The sequence below is a fragment of the Euprymna scolopes genome, chromosome 16 (genome assembly GCF_053919585.1).
Source record: "Euprymna scolopes isolate OS-2025 chromosome 16, ASM5391958v1, whole genome shotgun sequence".
In the NCBI taxonomy this organism is placed as follows: domain Eukaryota; kingdom Metazoa; phylum Mollusca; class Cephalopoda; order Sepiida; family Sepiolidae; genus Euprymna; species Euprymna scolopes.
In genome coordinates, this window is record NC_136497.1 from 138,454,463 (window position 1) to 138,474,642 (window position 20,180).

Genomic DNA, 20,180 nt, shown 5'->3' on the forward strand with positions numbered 1-20,180 from the left:
TGTATTAATTATGCTCGATTAAAATAAAGGGGGTATTGTTATACTTGTTTTGCTGTAATAATCCCATCTTCCCAGACATTACTTGATTTTATTTCTTTAAGGGAATGGGTAGGGGGTTAGGTTAATCTGTTCTGTTCCGTTATGAACCCATCCTGTTAAGCATTACTCTTTCGGAAGGAGTAGTATTATATGTTGGTTCATAATACTATCTTCCTAGGCATTACCACTTTTGTGGTGGTGGTGGCAGCAATGTGTTATGTTTGTCATAGCATCTTTCCAGGTTGCTGAAAATATGCAACCAGAGGGAGCATATATTTGCTCATGTGTATGTGTGGATATATATATATATATATATAGCCGAAAAATGAATTTTCAATGATAAGGTGAACCTATCTAGATAAAAAAAACAAAAAAAAACTCTACCCGATTAAGAGGAGCAAACAGTACAATAAATTAAGGTAAAGCGTAGTTACATAGAAACTTTATTACATTTATCAAGTCAGTAAGGGTTACAGTAAGAGAAATATCTTTTTAGGTCATAGCATTTCAAAGCTAAATGCTTCTCGTCAGAAGAGAAAAAACAGCATTAAACAAAAGTAAAGACAAGATTTTGGAAACCTTCAGATTAGAAATAGAAAAATTTACGCTTTATCTTAACATTATATATATATATATATATATATATATATATATATATATAAAAAAATGTAATTCTTGTTTTTTTTTTTTTTTTTTTTTTACACAGTGATCACCACTTATCAAGGCCAGGAAGCCACTCGGGGATAAGGGTTATTGCAAGTACATTACGTTAGTGTGGAGATTTGATGAAATGTTTACTTAAGGGGGCGGTTCATTAGGAATTTGTTAACATTAGACTTGAAGACATCCAAGTTGTAGTCCGGAGGGAAGCAGGCAGATGGAACAGAATTCCACAGGCGGGCAGTTCTAAGAAAGAAGCTTTGTTCATGGAATCCGCGTTTTGATTTAGGCACAGATATAGAGTGGGGGAAATTTTTCACAGTGGATTCAGCTAGACTGGTGTTTTTCGTGAAAGATTGACGAGGGGGGACCAGGGATTGGAGTTCAGACGAGTACCTGCCATGGAAATAACGATAAAAATAGGATAGGCTCGCAACGTCTCTTCTGTGGGAGAGGGGTTGCAGGGTAGAGAAAAGGGCATCCCCCACTAAACCACGAAGTCTATTTTGTACTCTGTCAAGGCATGATAGGCTGTTTTTGGCAGCTCCTGCCCAGATATGGCAACAGTATTCCATCCTTGGCCGTACTTGGCTTTTATATAGATAGAGAATTGCATCAGTAGTGAGATATCTTCTGGAGTGGTAGAAGGATCCCACCATCTTTCCAGCCACCTTGGCAACAGACTTGATGTACGTGTTCCATTTCAGATCAGGAGTTAAGGTCAAACCCAGAAGCTTGTCAAAACACGGGGTCTCACCCACACGAGAGCCATCCATCACAATTGATGCCAGATGGGGATCAGAGCGTTGATGATGTAAGGATAGGAGTTTGGTTTTGGATGCATTAAAAGGTAACCAGCCACATCTTCCCCCCACTGAACCACGCGCTCGAGATCAGAGGAGAGAGAGAATCAGAGAGAACTTTGTCATTTACAGCCTTTGATATGTTGCCGTAGATGGTCGTGTCATCAGCATAGATGTCAACGAATGATTTAAGTATGTGTTTAGGGAGGTCATTGATGTAGATCAGGAAGAGAGTTGGGCCCAGGATTGACCCCTGAGGGACTCCAGCATTTATATTGCAGGCCTCCGATTTTTGTCCATCTACCACTACTCTTATGAGCCTATCGGAGAGAAATGATTAAATGATTGAGAAAACATTTCCAGTTATACCGTAGCTGGAAATCTTGTGAAGTAGACCCTTATGCCATACCTTGTCGAAGGCCTTTGATATGTCAAGAGCAATTGCCCTAGAAAGGAAGCCTTTGTCAAAAGATTCACTAATCCTGTGGGATATAATCGTCAGCACATCTGTGGTAGATCTTGCAGAGCGGAAACCATATTGTGTGTCACTAAGAAGGTTATTCCTGCTGAGGTGGTTGACTATTTCTCTATTTAATATTGATTCCAGCAACTTACTCATAACACACAGGAGACTTATTGGTCTGTACTGAGAGGGAGATGACTTATCACCTGAATTCTTAAATACAGGGCAAACTGATGAGGTCTTCCAGGGAGTCGGAAAGCACTTCTCCTTAAGGCAGCGCTTAAATAGTTTCGTAAGTATGGGAGCAAGTTCTGGTTGAAGCTTTTTTAACACTATAATTGGGATGCCATCAGGGCCAGTTGCTTTACTGGAATCTAGGTTTTTTATTAGCTTGGCGACCTCATGCACGGATATTTGTATGTTACCTAGCTTGTTCTGTGTTATAGGAGGAAATATGGGGAGTTGATGGCCTTCGTCGCATAGGGTAGAATTAGCTGCAAAGTTCTTTGCAAATAGTTTGGCCTTGTCTGACGCTGACGAGATGACCTCTGGTCCATTGATAATGGTTGGGATAGAACGCACACTTCTGTTCAGGATCCTATTTGTTATTTGCCAAAACTGGTAGGAACCAAGCTGCTGATCAGCTACCTTGGATTTAACAGACTGGGCATATAGCTCTCTTGCCTTTTTTATTACTCTTTTACAGTGGTTGCTGGCAGTCCTGAAAGCAGCTTTAGTCTCAGTGCATCTATTACGTTGGTAGCTATGGAAAAAGTGATTTCTGTGCGCGATAGCAGCAGCACTTTCTGGGGAGAACCATGGCTGGCTGTTAGGTTTTTGTTGGAATTTTTTAGATGGTATGAATTGGTCTATGCCTACAATTAACCATTCGGTCAGATCTGATACTATAGAGGACACTTCCTTTTTAAACATGGAGTGCAGAGGTAAATCAGATATGAATGTACGGAAGCTATCCCAGTCAGCCATAGAGTATCGGTATACAGTACGGTGGAGGGGTACGTCTGGGGGCTTCTTACGTTTCGTTTTTATCTTAACTGGTTTGTTCAAAGTCGATAAAACCATATTTCTACATTACCAATTTAATTGAAATTTTCAGAAAATTTATCTGTAAAGTCAAGGAATGTTTGCATGTTATTAAAATAAATTAACATCGCAAATTATAAAAATATATTAAATAAAATTAAAATATTTTTTGTAATTGCGAAACTGTCCGCCATTAAATTTCTGGTAGAAATGAGCCTTTCATGTGCACCACATGTTGACGACTTTCGAATTACAACATTTAACTATCTAATTAATAGATGGGTAAAAATACAAAAACAAATTCCCTATTTTTTAAATTATTTTTTTAATTAATAGTTTTTATGATATGAAGAAATTACTTTTTCAAAAAGCGGTCACTTTTCTATGTAAATTTAACTTAAAATAGCCACCTGAGAGAGGGGGATTTTTTTCCCCATGTTTATTGGCTAAACAGCTTTCCTCTATGCTCGCACATAGCATAAACAAAGGCTACGGCTGTGAAATGGAAAATAGCCCCAGAGTTCAGGGGTTATTACCATGCAAAAGAAATCAAACAAAACTTTTTAGCCAAGAAACATGCAGAAAAATGCCCCTTTCTCAGGTAGCCAGAAAGTGGGTGCTCATTCTAAGTTAAATTTACATTGAAAAGTGATTTCTTCATATCATGAAAACTTTCTTTTTGTGACGGAAACAGTTTGCAGATTCGTTTTTAGTACACCGAAATTTACAATAAAATATTTCATTATATATGAACAATAGACGGGCCTTAAAGTAAAATAATACCGGATTTTTGGGGCAGATTTGCCGTGTACAAATATCCTCAAACTAGGTAATCACTAAAAAGGACTCTTAAAATTCATCACCTGTATCGAGCAAAAGTTTAAAACCACTGATTATATGTCAGCCTACGTCTCAGTAACATATATTGAATGAGTTCCTAACAGTATTTTGTAGATTTTTTAGTTTAAACTCATTTTCCCAAAATTTCCCCAAACTTAACGTGTTCGATACAGTCTGCCGCCATTTGTATTTTTCAGATATACCGATAAATATTGAATGTTTTTGAACCGATTATACATTACATAAAAACACTACAATCTTATCCAGTTAGATAGAACATTTACTTTTCTTGCCTTTGATAACATTTATTTTTTATGTTTATTTTTTGACAACTTCTTTGTATCTGTGTTTAGTAATACAAACCCTTTTCATTTAATGTAACGTTTAGTCGGCTCGAAAAACAGTGTTTATCGGTGTATTTGAAAGATACAAATGGTGGCAGACACCGTTGATTATGTTAAGTTTGAAAAAGTGAGTTAAAACTATACAAAATACTATCACAAACCCACCGATTATGTCAGCCTATGTCATGGTAACATATATTCGGTGGGTTTTTGACACTGTATTATATAGTTTTTAGTTTTCAACTTACTTTCCCAAACTTAACGTATTCAGCAGTCTGCAACAACCATTAACATTTTACATTACATAAAAACACTAAACAATTATCCAGTTAGGTAGAAATGTAACTTACCTTACCTTTGCTTTCATTTATTTGTTTTTGGACAACTTTTTCGAATTTATGTGTAGCCCCCCCCCCATCACTCAAATATTAATTACTAACTCACATTTTTGTATACAGAAGAAGAAAAAATTTAGCGTTTCAACATTTTTGCTACGTATCAGTTTTATCCAACTGATTATTGGTCCAGCCCAACCCATGATTGACGGTAATCCTGAGGATCCTGATCCAATTCTGCAAGAGTACCATTTTTTTTTTTTTCATTTTTGCCTTTTTGTTTTTTACTTTTTGTTTTTTTTACTTTTTGTTTTTTTTACTTTTTGTTTTTTTTACTTTTTGTTTTTTTTACTTTTTGTTTTTTTTACTTTTTGTTTTTTTTACTTTTTGTTTTTTTTACTTTTTGTTTTTTTTACTTTTTGTTTTTTTTACTTTTTGTTTTTTTTTACTTTTTGTTTTTTTTTACTTTTTGTTTTTTTTTACTTTTTGTTTTTTTTTACTTTTTGTTTTTTTTTACTTTTTGTTTTTTTTTTACTTTTTGTTTTTTTTTTTACTTTGTTTTTTTTTTTACTTTGTTTTTTTTTTTTTACTTTTTTTTTTTTTTTTGTTTTTTTTTACTTTTTGTTTTTTTTTACTTTTTGTTTTTTTTTTACTTTTTGTTTTTTTTTTACTTTTTGTTTTTTTTTTACTTTTTGTTTTTTTTTTTACTTTTTGTTTTTTTTTTTACTTTTTGTTTTTTTTTTTACTTTTTGTTTTTTTTTTTACTTTTTGTTTTTTTTTTACTTTTTGTTTTTTTTTTACTTTTTGTTTTTTTTTTACTTTTTGTTTTTTTTTTTACTTTTTGTTTTTTTTTTTACTTTTTGTTTTTTTTTTTACTTTTTTTTTTTTTTTTTTACTTTTTTTTTTTTTTTTTTACTTTTTTTTTTTTTTTTTTACTTTTTTTTTTTTTTTTTTACTTTTTTTTTTTTTTTTTTACTTTTTTTTTTTTTTTTTTACTTTTTTTTTTTTTTTTTACTTTTTGTTTTTTTTTTTACTTTTTGTTTTTTTTTTTACTTTTTGTTTTTTTTTTTACTTTTTGGAGTGGATTGCTGTACTAAGGATATAAGAAACATGCGTTTTCTCTTTTTATTAGAATTTTCAATTATACCAAATTGAGCCACAGCAATGCGTGGCAGGGTACAGCTAGTATGTGTGTGTGTGTGTGTATATATATATATATATATATATATATATATATACACACGCACTTAATGTTTGCGTGATGTTTTTCCTGTAGAAATGTATTCTTTTTCTCCCCAAATAAATACTAAAAGTGGTGGTTGGGTCAATCATGTTAAAAACAAAGATAGTGAATGCAAAGGAGTAGTTATTTACAAGAGTACAGTTTTCATGTCCTACTCATGCTGTAAAATTTTCTTTTACAAGCAATGTATTCCGGAAATATAAATAATTATTTTACCTAATAAAATTCTATTTTACAACTTTATTCGGCATTAAATAACGAATATACAAAATGAAACTTTTCGTTATTATCTGTGAATCCTATGGAGAGTATAAAGTGCACCTTAGATTTACTTTCGGAAGCCTCATAATTCTTGCTTTCACTTATTTTGTCCTAGACCTCGCATTATATGAGCGCTGCTGCAATGATAGACTCGATCAGCAGCTCAAAACCTTTTATTTTGTGAAATTATAATGTGGTTTCTCTACCAAACAAACAAACAACTTAAATTCCTCTATGTACTTTGAACCTGTCTGAAATAACTCTTGTGTCCAACTGAACAGTTGTTCAACTTATACCTCAGAGGCTCATTTCTATCTCTCAAACCAATAAGTCCTTTTTGCTCGTTTTTCTGGAATATTGACTAGTAATAGAAATATGAGTGTTTAAGATAGTCGACAAGTCGATTTTTTTTTTTTTTTTTTTTTTTTTTTTTAGCAAAACCAATATTATATACTTGTCATGCTGAAAATAGTAATATATCCAAGAAAAGAAAAAAAAAGAAAATTGTTTATAGTTAAAAGTATTTTTTCCGGAAAGTTGGGTAAAATCACATTTTTCTTAAATGTTATAAAGTAGGCAGTAGGAGGATACTAGAATTTAAACAAGAAAAGATTTTATTTACACTCGATCAGATGTGCCTTATGCAGTAATAAAAATGTAATTGGCATTTTGTTGCACTTTTTAAGATTTTAAATATTTATAAATTTTCTCATTATAAAAACGATTATTATATTGATAATTTTTTGAAAGAAGTAAAATGAATTGCATATAAAATAGAAGAAAAATTTTAAATCGTCCAATTATATCAATAAATATTGTCAAATTTTTAAATAAATTTTGTCAAAGACTCCCTATGCAAATTGATTGCCGCCCAGGAACATCGAGCTTTAGACACTCTAAACAACCAATCTGAAAAAGGGAGATAATTTGACGGTTAATGCCATCTCAACAAACATGTTCATTTTTGTTTTTCTTTTTTGCAGCATTTGTTAGTCCAATAATTTGTTAGTCCAATAATTTGTTAGTCCAATAATTTGTTAGTCCAATAATTTGTTAGTCCAATAATTTGTCATTGTTGATATGATTTACTTCTGGTCATGTATGGAATCTGTTCAATTAATAATTAAAAAAAAAATTTGAATATGTGCTAAATAATTGCAATTTTTAGCACGCATTGATTCTTTTGTGCTCTAGTTTCTTGATTTCTTTGAATGCTATCGTAGCTAACTATAAATTCTTTATTTCCAGCATGGTTGTATATATGTGAAAAGAGATGGGAAATTCTCCAAAAATCAACATACAGTCGAAAGACAATTGGAAAGATTTAAAAAGGAGAACACACCAGTGAGTTTTTTTATTTTTGTTTACAATTAAATTAATTTTGTAAATGTTTATCTAATAAATTAAAAATAGTCTGTCTCTTGCCTCTTATTAGTATTTATAGCTTAATGAAAGGAAAATATTTCTTGGATGATGTAGGGCTGAATTTCCTTATTTGGGAACATGCAGGAAAATGACTGTTTTGATCAAAACTGCCAAAAATATAGTGATTTACTGCTTGTTAGACTTGCCATTTAATTTTGCACAATGAGATATACATACACTAGTCGACCATCTGATGTTGCCCGGTCATTGTATATACTTAAACATGATATTTTAATTTGAACAGATGTTGTATTTATTTTTGTTATTGAGACAATTATTTATTGCTTATTCTATTATACCCAATATCCAGTAGTGCGAGACCCCCCCCCCCCTAATGACGCAGTCGTAAAATGTTTGAATATATTTTAATTTGTGCAGATTTCATATGAAACGAAAATCCAAAAAATAACTTTACAAAACAATGCAATGATTTTAATTGCTGGTGCACTGCTCCTCAACTTCGCATTCATGAGAAGACGCAGTTTGAAGAAATAGATGCACACAGACACAGACAGACACAGACACAGACACACACAGACACAGACACACACAGACACAGACACACACAGACACAGACACACACAGACACACACAGACACACACAGACACACACAGACACAGACACACACAGACACAGACACACACAGACACAGACACACACACACACAGACATACACACACACACAGACATACACACACACACAGACATACACACACACACAGACATACACACACACACAGACATACACACACACACAGACATACACACACACACAGACATACACACACACACAGACATACACACACACACAGACATACACACACACACAGACATACACACACACACAGACATACACACACACACAGACATACACAAACTTAGTAAGTTTTCTAAATTATGGAGAGAATTTGCCTACTAGACAGCATCCTCAAATATGTTTGATTTCTCTGTGCAGGGCAATCTGGCATGACATGCTTTCCCCTACAACTAGACACGGACAAAATTTTCTAAATGTATTTAAAAGCCCAAGTACGATCAGAGTATGGCTAACCCTCACTGCCCCATACAATTTTCCTGGAATCCTGTAAGACTAAGAGAGCATTAAAAAAATAAACCATAACTGATCAGGAAAATAAAGTCTTAACTTTAATAATTCAACGTTTGAGACATAAATTGACAATGATGCACGTACCCATGAAAAAACAATCACATTCCAAAAATTACTTTTTTATCAAAACTTGGAGATCACTCAAAAATAAGGCTAAATATTAATAAAGTAGTTTTATTTTTATAAAAAACATTTGTAAGCAATTAATGGAAATTCAGAATTTAAAATTCAGTTGAATAATGTATCGATCACAAAAAATTAACAATTTAGCTGAATTTAATTTTTATTTAAATTTTGAAAAAAATAAGTTTTAGATCTATAGTTTCTTACCCAGAATTCCCCCTATATGTGAAAAACAAAAATAAAGAAAAATCTTTGTATGTACTCACGACAAAAATGAAAATATATTTAAAAAAAAAAAAAAATCACATAAATTGATCAAGTGGGTTTATTTTTAAATAAGGAAATTAAATTTTCTGTGTAACTGAAGAGCGGCTGGTTTTCTCCACCATGTTGAAAACGATCTGAAAAAGGGGAGATAACTCGACAAGTCAAACTTTTGAAAATTGTAATATCTACGAATTTCCATTCATTGTTAAATAATTTTCTTAAAAATAAAACTACTTGATCAATTTGTGTGATTATGGGAATGTATTTTTTGTTTCGCCACACGTACATACATCATAGATTTCTTTGCTTTTTTAATATAGGGGAAATTCTGGACAAGAACTGACCTAGTTACTAATTTTCAAAAATCAGTTTTTTCACCTTTTCAATATGATTCCCTTTTCACTTTACAACATAATACTCGAATTCCTTCGTATTCTCTTGAATCGATTATCTGAGTATGTTTAACTATGGAAATTACAGAATTTAGAATATTCTAAATTTTTTTTTTTTTTTTTTTTTTTATTACTCAAAAAACGTTGCCACTCTGACTTAGGGACCTGGTTTATAGTGATTGATTTTATAGTGGATTAAATGGAAAGTTATGCAGCAAACTGTTTATTCACATTACATTTAAAATGTTGCATGTTGGTACAGTTAGGAGTAAGGAGGGAATGATAATGAATTTTTCCTTACTTTCCAGTTTATCAGTTCTAATTTTTCTAAAAAAAAAATTAAAAACTTTTTATATTTCACTTTTTTTTATCAGTTCTAACTATTTAAAAAAAACAAAAAAAACTTTATTTTTCACTTTTTTCTTATCAGGTGTGGATGGTTGTCTATCCGGAAGGAACTCGGTTTAATCCAAACAGACCCGAAGTCATAAAACAAAGTAAACAATTTGCCAAAGAACGAGGTAAACCAACCATTCGGTTATTGCTTCTTTTTTCTAATAAGGATGAAATCCGGTTTCTGAATTGTTTTGGATGAGGATCGATAATTTGGATTATTCAGACGACTGTTCTAATCTTGAGTGTTATTCTCACATTTTTGTCGATTATAACGTCTAAGTTTCCACAAGAAACCATGGCATAACAGAAAAAGTATTAAGTAAAATTCAGTTCTAAGCGAAACTCTTCCGCATGTTGGAGATTCAATCCTCAGTGTAAGCAATACCAAGAATACAATTGCAAATTGATTACTACTGCTACCAAGTCATGGCTGATGGAACAAGCATGTTATCCCCCTGATTAAGCAAGGAGTTCCATTTGAAATTCTGTGCAGATTCCCAAGTTCGACTGAAAGAATCCAGTGTTCGACGAGATGCAGCCCCCCCCCCTCGAAGAAGTCAGCACTTATCAAGGTCCGGAAGCCACTCGAGGATAAGGATGTGTGTACAGTAGTCAATGGAAAATATAATCATTAGTAGTGGAAATTTGGTAAATTGGATTACTTAAGGGGATAGCTATCAAGAACTTGTTTATGTTGAACTTGAGGATGACCATATTGAAGTTAGAAAGCAGAAAAATGGAACAATTCCACAGGTGTGCAATCTTAAGATTTTTTTTTTTTTTTTTCATGGAATCTATGTTCAGGTTTAGGCACAGATAAAGAGTGAGAGAAATTTATTGATAATAGTGTCAGTTAGACGAGTTTTTTTTTTTTTTTTTGTGTGTGAAATTCAGGCCAGAGGGTACCATAAATTGGAGCGCAGACAAACACTTGCCATGAAAATAACAATAAAGCAGAGACAGGCTTGCAACGTCTCTTCTGTAGAAGTGAGGTTGCAGGGAAGAGAAAAGAGTATACCCTACTCGGCTACAAAGTTTTTGAACTCTGTCAAGGCAGGATAAGTTGCTTCTAGCAGCTCTTGTTCAAGTTTAGCAACAATACTCTATCCTAGGATTGTACTGGGCTCGGCATCGGCAGTGAGATATCTACTGGAGTGGTAGAATGATCCCACCAATTTTCTGGTAATCTTGGCAACAGATTTGATGTACATGTTCCATTTCAGATCAGGAGTAAAGGTCGGACCCAGAAGCTTGTCAAAACATGGGTCCTCCCCAAGATGAGAGCCATTCATTTCAATTGATGCCAGAAGAGGATCAGAGCATTGATGATGTAAAGATAGAAGCTTGGTTTTAGATGCATTAAAATTAACCAACCACCTCTTTCCCCATCCATTGCACCTCATGATCAAGTTCAGAGAATCAGAATTTGGTCGTTTACGGCCTTTGAAGTGTTGCCATAGATGGTAGTGCCATCAGCATAAATGTCTATGAATGATCTTAGGATGTGATTTGAGAGATCGTTGATGTAAATCAGGAAGAGAGTTGAACCCAGGATGGATTCCTCTGAGGGACTTCAGCATTAATACTGAGCTTCTAATTTCTGCCCATCAACTACTACTCTTATGAATCTATCGGAGGGAAATGAGTTAATAATTGAAAAGACATTTCCCGCTATACCATAGCTGGAGATTTTGTGGAGTAGACCTTTGTCATACCTTATCAAAAGCCTTTGAGATGTCAAGGGCAATTGCCTTAGAAAGGACGTCTCTATCGAGAGATTCGCAAATCCTATGAGATATTACTGCTAGTACATCTGCTGTAGATCTAGCAGTGAAAAGGGAACCATATTGCGTGTTAGTGAGGTTATTTTTTCTAAGGTGGTTGCTTAGTTTATTGAACAGATTCCAAAGGGGCTAACCATTCCAAATTGTGAACATTGAATTCTCCACAAATGTGAATGTTAGCCGAAGGATGAGCAGACAGGATGTGGTCAATTTTCTCACATATACTTTTAAGGATAGTAACTTCGCTGTTGTGGGGGTGATAGAGGGCAAGTATAAATGCAGTTGCGTAAACAAGTGCAACCCAGAAGCACATATAGGGCAATTTAGGGTCTTCTCTGGAGATGTCCCTACTACATGTAATGTAGCCATTTCTAATGTGGGCACATATTCTCTATGCCCATGGCGATCTTGTGGAGGTCAGATTTTGATGTTAAATTAGAATATCCTTTAATAACTAATTCCTCTAAGGAAACTGTCAGTCCAATACCAGTTTCGCTTAGGAAGAATAGATTTGGTTTGATCTCCTGTAATTGGATTTCAACTTCTGGAAAGTTGGAACGTAGACCCCCGATGTTAAAGAAGACATGATAGTGGGAGTCTATGTTGGAGAAGTTCTGAATTAACCGTGTATTCTTTTTGGAGACTTTTCATGGAGTTTTAGGATTTGTGGAATAGGTCGACAGATTTGGTTAGAGCGGGGTAGAGAGGGTAAATAAGGGAGAAAAAGTTTTTTTTTTTTTTTTTTTCCCCCCCCACTAATATGACATTGAAAAGCTGAAGAATGTCAGAGGTTACATCAGTGAAAGCATGAAAATAACATTCAAAATGTGACCAATAGTTCAAATAATCCAAATAATGAATTATTGTGTATATGCAATTCTCTATCTATATAAGAGCCAGGTACATCCAAGGATGGAATACTGTTGCCACATCTTGGCAGGAGCTGCTAGAAAGAACTTGTCCTGCCTTGATAGTTCAAAATAGACTTCGTAGCCTCGTAGATGTCCTTTTCTCTTCCCTGCAACCTCTTACAGAAGAGATGTGAGTTTGTCTCTGCTGTATCATTATTTTCATGGAAAGTGTTCGACTGAGCTTCAGTCTATGGTCCCCCCCTTGCCAAACTTTCAAGAAACACTTGTTTAGCTGAAAACACTATTAAATAATTCCCCCCACTCTTTATCTGTGCCTAAACCTAAACGTAGATTCCATGAACAAAGCTTCTTTCTTAGAACTGCACGCCTGTGGAATTGTCTTCCGTTTTCCTGCTTTCCAGCTGACTACAATATGGTTGTCTTCAAGTCTAACGTAAACAAGTTCTTGATTAGCTGTTCCACTTAAAAAATTTACCGAATTTCCATTTACTAACAATTACTATATTGTCCAATTGTATACTCTTTAATCCTTATCCTCGAGTGGCCTCTTGACCTTGATAAGTGGTGCTGCCTATGAAAAAAAAAAATGCTCTTGGGTGCATCATCCCTCAAAAGTGCATGTATACGTAGAAATCTGTGAAATGAGTCCTTATGTGTACGAAGGAAAGAAATACATCAGTTTTGTTGAATTTTGGGAAGCATTTTAAAGGATGCAGTTTCTCTGCAGCCAACAATGGGTTCAAATAGTTTATTCTATTCTTCAGTAATTCAGTATCTATGGTTGTTGTGTGCCCGCTGTAGAGTACCTTGGCACCCTTCTGATACAAAAATAATGTATGCAAATTTAGACAACGTCGGACGTTCAAAGTAACACCATAAAAAGATTTTTTTTTTTTTTTTTTTTTAATGGTCTTGTTTGAGAAGAGAAAGAAAAGTATTACTGCTGCTTGGGTATATAAGCGAATAAATCAAGTACAACAAGAAAGACAGTTGGTGTGGCGAGTTAAGAGAAGTTAGTGAGGAGTTCTGACTTTTTTTTTTTAATTTATTTTTTGTCATTATCTATAAAAAGTGAAAGTGTCTTGCTGTGTACATTTCCGTACACAATAACTCTGTCAATTTTCAGTCTACAGACTCGAAATTTGATATACAGGGTATTGAGATTTGGGAAAATTGTAATCCGTTTTCGGACAGAAATTTGGTGATTAAGGGGTCAAAGTTCAACGATTTGTACCTTTGAGAATTCTACCAAACTCCTGACAATTTTGGATCTAAACACTTGAAATTTTTGATATAGGTTCCTTGGACATGGATCTAACTTAATAACTTGAGCCCAAAACAATAAATTTTAAGGGGTCATAATAGGGGTCAAAGTTAAAACTTGGCCTCTGCGGTCTCTACCAAATTCAGACAATTTCTGGTCTAAACATTTGAAATTTTACATAAAGGGTATTCAGAGATAGGGTAAGCTTTTTAATCGGTTTGGGTTGAAAATTTGAGCTACCAATATATAAATGTATGCTTGCACGTCTGCCTAAAACTTTCGACAGACGCAACTGATTTTCACAAGATCAGTATCGTTTTGAAGCCCGATCCTTCAAACGACAAATATAAAAAAATTGGCTAAAAACATTACTTTCTTCACCAGTTAGTCATTCAGAGGTGCTCTAGGAAGATGGGAGATGAACTGACGGCAAATGGCTAGAAGGAATGAGCATCAATTGGTGATGGTTGAGATTTTTATTATGTGCTACAGCGCTTACCATTTCCGAACAGTCTTGCACCTCTGCTACAAGGTTCTCGTCATAAGATTCTGACAGCATAATGTCTTCAGAGAACAATTCAGAGTTTGTACACTACAATTAAACAGTTGGACTTGAAAAATTCTATAAAAAAGGGGAGATAACTCAATAGAATTCCAAAATACACCTACAACACCGCAATTCAACATGAATTTGGACAGGTGCTGGGATACGATATACTCTTCTGTGTAAATTTCTACTGTGAGATTTTATTTTTTGAGAATTGTTAATACAATTCGAAACTTGAGTCTTTTGTGTTTTTACCTTTCACTGCTCCATTCCAGGTGATCAATGTTCTGAGTAAGATAAGGGTGCTTGTCTGATGCTGCAAATTCTTAGTGCGGGTTCATCAAAGATTAATCGTTCAATTTATCTGTTTGATGGCTAAATAAACTGAAAGTTAAGCAGTCTCATTTCAAATTTTAATCTCCTCAATGGTGTTATTATATCACACACTACAAGACACTATTTCACTGCAGATTTCTATTAAACTGGAGGGTTGTTTTCTCAATCAGGATCCTTGAACCTTGAAATAGAATTCTAAGAGAAATAATAATCTGCAATGCAGCAATTCAAAGGGAATTTGAACAGGTGCTGTGATACTATATCTTCTGTCTAAATTTCTACGATCGTTTCTCTGCATGGTAATTGGAGCAAGATGGTTTTATTTTTTGCCCAATAAATTGAATTGAATTCCATCTAGAAAATTTGTTAATGGGAGATAACTCTTTGTATCCTATAGATATTTTGAAGCATGGTTGATTTGTCCAGGATTATCATTGATAATGTTATCATTATCATTACATTGAGCAGCCGACAACACAAAATGAGCTAAGTCCAAAATGGAAGTTGCTACCAAAATTGGTTACATGAAAGATGGTTAAATCCTTTTCATTACTGTCATGAATTGATGAAATATTTCAAAATAAATTTCATAATGTCTTTTACCTTTCAGGTCTCCATAATTATGAACACGTTCTTGCTCCACGGATGCGAGGTTTCCAAATTAGTCTTGAGCACTTGTGGGATCACGTAGACGCTGTTTATGACGTCACCTTGGCTTATAGCCACTCAATTGACCCTCAAACGGGTGAAAGAATAAAATCACCTGGAATGCCAAGTGAGTAAAACCTGACTTCTTTATTATCCTTCTGTTTTTTATGGCAGAAAATGTTATTAGATATCTTTAACAATTGTTTTTTTTTTTTTTTTTTTTTCTAATATTTTTTTGATACTAAATTTAATTTAACTGGAGTCATAAGCATCACATCTTTCCTTAACTCTACCACTGACCTCAAGTCGAAATGGGTATATGAAAAAAAAATCTCTTGCTGTCTTTCTACCTTGCATGTGTTATGCATAGTCATGTAACTTATGACAAAAAAAAAATGTAACAGTGTAGGCTATATTGCCAATAACCAGCTACAGCATAAAAAAAAAATTGGCTAGTTAGAATCAAATTTTGATTGTTCAGATTAAATGCTGTTTAGGTATAACTTTTAAAATCCAACAAGATATCAGGTATGTAAATTCTTTTTGGACTCAGAAAAAAGCGGATTTTCACTTTTTTTTTTTTTTTTTTGTATGGCTGATTTCTACCTTGGTTTGATTTTATTTCTCTTTCTTCCTCTCTCATACTTTATCTTTTTCTTTTTTTGTTTTCTTTTTCTTCCTGTCTTGTTTTATCCCTCCCCTCCCTCCCTCTCTCTCTTTCTCTCTCTCTCTCTCTATCTCTCTCTGTGTTTGCTTCCTAAAAATGCTGACTTTGCCACACTTACACAATTCAAGATGGTAGGGTAGGTAAGCTTTTAAATCATCAAAGAATTACTTTCTACCCCCCCCACACACACACACAACACGCTTAAGTACCTAGTATTTTCTTCATGTTTTTTTTTTTTTTTTTCTTTTTCTTGTTTATTTCTTGGACCAAACATTTTTACTGTTTTAAACTTATCTCACAAAACAAACTTTGAAGCTTCTTTTTACACAAAAAGCTAATTTTAATGAATAGATAAAATAAGTTGATATTTTCAGTATGGAAGAGAGAAAAAAAAACTAGCTCCCTCCTCGGCACCCCAACCTAGGATTAAGTAATTATTTTTATTTTATTTTATTTATTTATGTATTTTTTTTTTTTTTTTTTTTTTTTTTTTTTTTTTTACTAACTCTTCAGTATGAAAAAGCAAGCACAATTTTGGAGTTAAACTGACTTAAAAAGCAAGAATGACCTAGAAATGAGATGATTTAATGTTAAATTCCACATGGGGTCGAGCTATGGCCCCCAGATTGGGGAAATTCATCTGTTTGAGATTTTTTGATTCGTTATGTTTGATTCTAAGATATTTTTACTTTGTATTTTGTGAATCTACATGCAAAAACATCCATACAAACATTATTTTATTTATATATAGACTGTGAGTGAAAAGAAAAGAAAGTTCCCTTTTATGCAGTTACTGAATTTTTGAGATTAGGATTGGTTATTTATATTATTTGGATTCTTCAGACTTCTCTTGGATGTTGTTTTCGCATTTTGGTCGATGTAAGTTCTGGTCTTCATCAAATTTTCTTGTTGAACAGAAATTCATGGGGTAGGAAAAATTCAGTTGTAAAAATGACCTTCTGAAGGTTAAAGGTTCGATCCTCAGTGCCTCGATACAATTGCAAATTACTTAAGACTTCTATCCAGTCGTGGCTGACAGAACGAGAGCATGCTACCCCTGTGAATTGAATAAAGGCTTCTGTTTGAAATTCTGTGCAGATTCCAGAGTTTGACACGATACATCTGAATGGTTGGAGGCTACATTAGTCGAAACTAGGACATGAAATTAACAAAAGATGAGAACAGTAATCTGAAATTTTCAAATAAGAAAATCTCTTTATTCTTCCGTTCTGTATTCTTTTCTTGAATAATTGTATCACTTTTTTTTTTTTTTTTCTTGTAGGTTTTTTAACCGCCACAAATCCTGAGTTGCATATTTACATCAAAAGAATCCAAGTCGAGGACGTACCAAGAAATGAAGGTTGTTTGAAATCCTGGATGTATGAAAGATTTAAAGAGAAAGACTTGTGAGTTTGAATTCTTATGATTCATTCATTTGTGACATGTTTAGTAACAAAAAATGGCATTTGACACTTGAGCTTGACAAACGTACGAACGAAACCTCAAAAAGTGCAGTTTGTGATATTACTTGAATTTTTTCTTTCTTTTTTCATACCAAACAAGAAAAATTTCCACCGAGATGTAAGGGGCTGTATGAATTAGATCCATACTTATGGGGCGCTCTAAAGAAGGGAGTTGAGTAGCAAGATATGTTCACATTACACTTAAACTTCTACATGTTAGTACAGCCGGAAGCAGGATACAAGGAGGTAATTCCAAAGTCCAGCAGTTAAGGCGTGGGATTTTGATGCTTGTTGCGTTAGTCAGGGGTATTTACGTTAAGAGGGCACCAGTGCTATGTCTTTGTTGAAGCTTGTTTGATTAAAGTACTTGTAAAACCAGCACGGGGATGCAACATTGCAGCAGTGGGACAGAGCTTGGTAGCAGTATGGGACTATATTAAATTTGAAACTCTTTTGGATTGTGTCTAAGCGCGAGACTAGTGGTATATGCTCCAGCCCAGATGTGGCAACAATACTTCATGCATGGGTGAATCATAGCTTTGTAGTGGTATAGGATACTCTCAGGTGAGTAATTTTCTAATATGGTAGAGGGATCCCGCTTTTTGTATTATATGGCTTTCTAACAGTTTTATTATATATATAAAACCTGCTCAATTTACTTTTTCACAATAGCTGATGGAACCTCCTGATATTAACTCCTTGTGACAAGAAAGACCTGATATTTTCATTGTAAACTTTGCTTTTGTATAAGCTGTATCGCTATTGCCTGAAGAAGTCTCTAGTAACTAGGTGATTTAAACATGCTAATGACTGTGTAGCAACATAACTGCTTATGTTATGTCGTCGCGGAATATAACTGGTTGTTAAATGTGGGAATCACAAGAAGACATCGTTTTGGCGTGCATGTGACTGAAAACAGTGTGTGAGTCCCCTTCACACTTGTTAGAGTAAAGCAAAAAAAAAAAAGAAAAAAAAAAATTACTGAATCCGTTTTATCAATTTAAAAAAAAATTGATATAGCAAATAATGCATCCAAACACTCATTCGTCCATGTTCAATCTATTTCCATAATGAGACCTTTTCTTTTTGCTTTATTTACCTAACTCGCAGACTGCTTGGTGTTACCCAGTCGTAAAATACACATCAATATTATATTTTAATTCATGATTCTCTATTGATTATTATCCAATATATAGAAATCATTTCAAAACTTATAAAAAGAAAAGTCTTGGGTACCATCTGCTGGAATCGAAACCAGATTGTTTAGCGCTCCAGCCTTAGCTTTCATTTATCTCTCCAACGCGGTTACCATCTGAGCTACCAACAGATGTATACGCAATTTAAAAAATTAATGAATGTTTAATTTTGCTCATGTGCAAAAGTAACAGGAGTAATGTTTTATTTAACTTAGCCTGTCATGGTCAACTGTTTTATTTTCAATTTTGATCCCTTAGTAGCAATTTTTGTTGCTTAAAAAAACAATCAAAAGTGTGCTACAGGCCAAATACCCTATATCTCAAATTTCAACTCTGTAGACCAAATATTCAGTGATGAGTTTGACTTTTCACACATATGCACCGACAAGGTCTCTCACACACACACACACACACACACACATGAAGTATTTCCATGTGTTAAAATATTTTTATCTTAAATTCTATGCAATTATACAGAATGTAGAAACTATGCAAAAATAGAATCAAGCATAATACTGAAATGAAACAAATCTTATAAGAAACCATAAAATGAATAATTAATGCTCCTTTTTCAAAAGAATATGCAAATTGGTAACTTTAATGTAGTTGTTCATGTATTCATGACTGAGTATATTAAGTTAATTTTTTTTTAATTTTTAAATATAAATCTCGCCTGTCTGTTTAAATGTATGTATGTATATCTGCCTAAAACTTTCACCAGAGGCGACAGATTTTCACCGGATCATTATTGTTTTGAATCTCGACCCTTTGGACGACAAATATCGAAAAATTGGCCAAAACCATTAATTCCTTCAACTGGACGGTCCTGGATATGACCTTAAACTATATCCGATGGTGAGGGCCCCAGCTTGCAGGCCTTAGGGAGTGTGGAGCCACCCTTTAATTGCCATTGCTCCCAGGTCCACTCTGACCCGGAGTGGTAGTACCTGTTAGGGTCCCAACTATGGGTTAAATAGAAACAGACTTGAAAAAACAAATATATTCTATTAAAAATTTTTCTTCAAAATAATTGGATTTGGCGTTAAATAACCTGAAAAGGGTTGATATGCCGTAAAACAAAACAACCAACTAACCAACCTTCAACTGGGCACTTTTCTACAAGGAGGGGTCGCTTTTTTCGCTAAAATTTTCGAAAGTCATCCCCTCTTTTTAATTGACTAGCCTAAATTTAAACCTACATCACTTCCGGTTTGGCGATGGGCGCAACAGCAAAGATGTCACTTTTTTTTCACATGCTTTTCCTTCTTTGCGGTACGTGTTCGAGCCTGCCTGCCTACTATTTTTTTTTTTTTTTTTTTTTTTTTTTACTTAAAACACACGGCTTCAATCTTCAAACACGGCTTTTTTAATTTTTATTTTTTAAATAAATAAAACCAACTGTATAAGTGTAAAGATTATACTTTAAAGTTTTCTTTTTAAAACTTTTCAGTTTTTTTTATTTTTATATACCTCTTCATGCATCATTGTTTATGCATTATAGAAAATGTACATGGCGTTACCTGGTATTAAATGTAACGTTAAATTTCCTTTTTAAAAAATTAAATAAAACAGTTCATTTCTTGTAAGTAAAACGAAAAAAAACGTAAATACTCTAAGATCAAAACCAAAAAGATAATCATTAGACCGGGTTGACACTAT

The 20,180-nt window shown here is 33.7% G+C and overlaps 1 protein-coding gene across 1 annotated transcript in view; it reads left to right on the forward strand.

Moving 5' to 3' along the window:
• The window catches only part of LOC145296130 (1-acyl-sn-glycerol-3-phosphate acyltransferase epsilon-like), a 98,025-nt gene that overhangs the window by 76,478 nt on the left and 1,367 nt on the right, over window positions 1–20,180 (forward strand). The window contains exons 4-7 of the mRNA XM_080142286.1: window positions 7,281–7,376; window positions 9,779–9,869; window positions 15,158–15,322; window positions 17,145–17,268. Coding sequence (XP_079998412.1) covers window positions 7,281–7,376; window positions 9,779–9,869; window positions 15,158–15,322; window positions 17,145–17,268 — 476 coding nt within the window. The remainder of the gene's footprint in view (window positions 1–7,280; window positions 7,377–9,778; window positions 9,870–15,157; window positions 15,323–17,144; window positions 17,269–20,180) is intronic.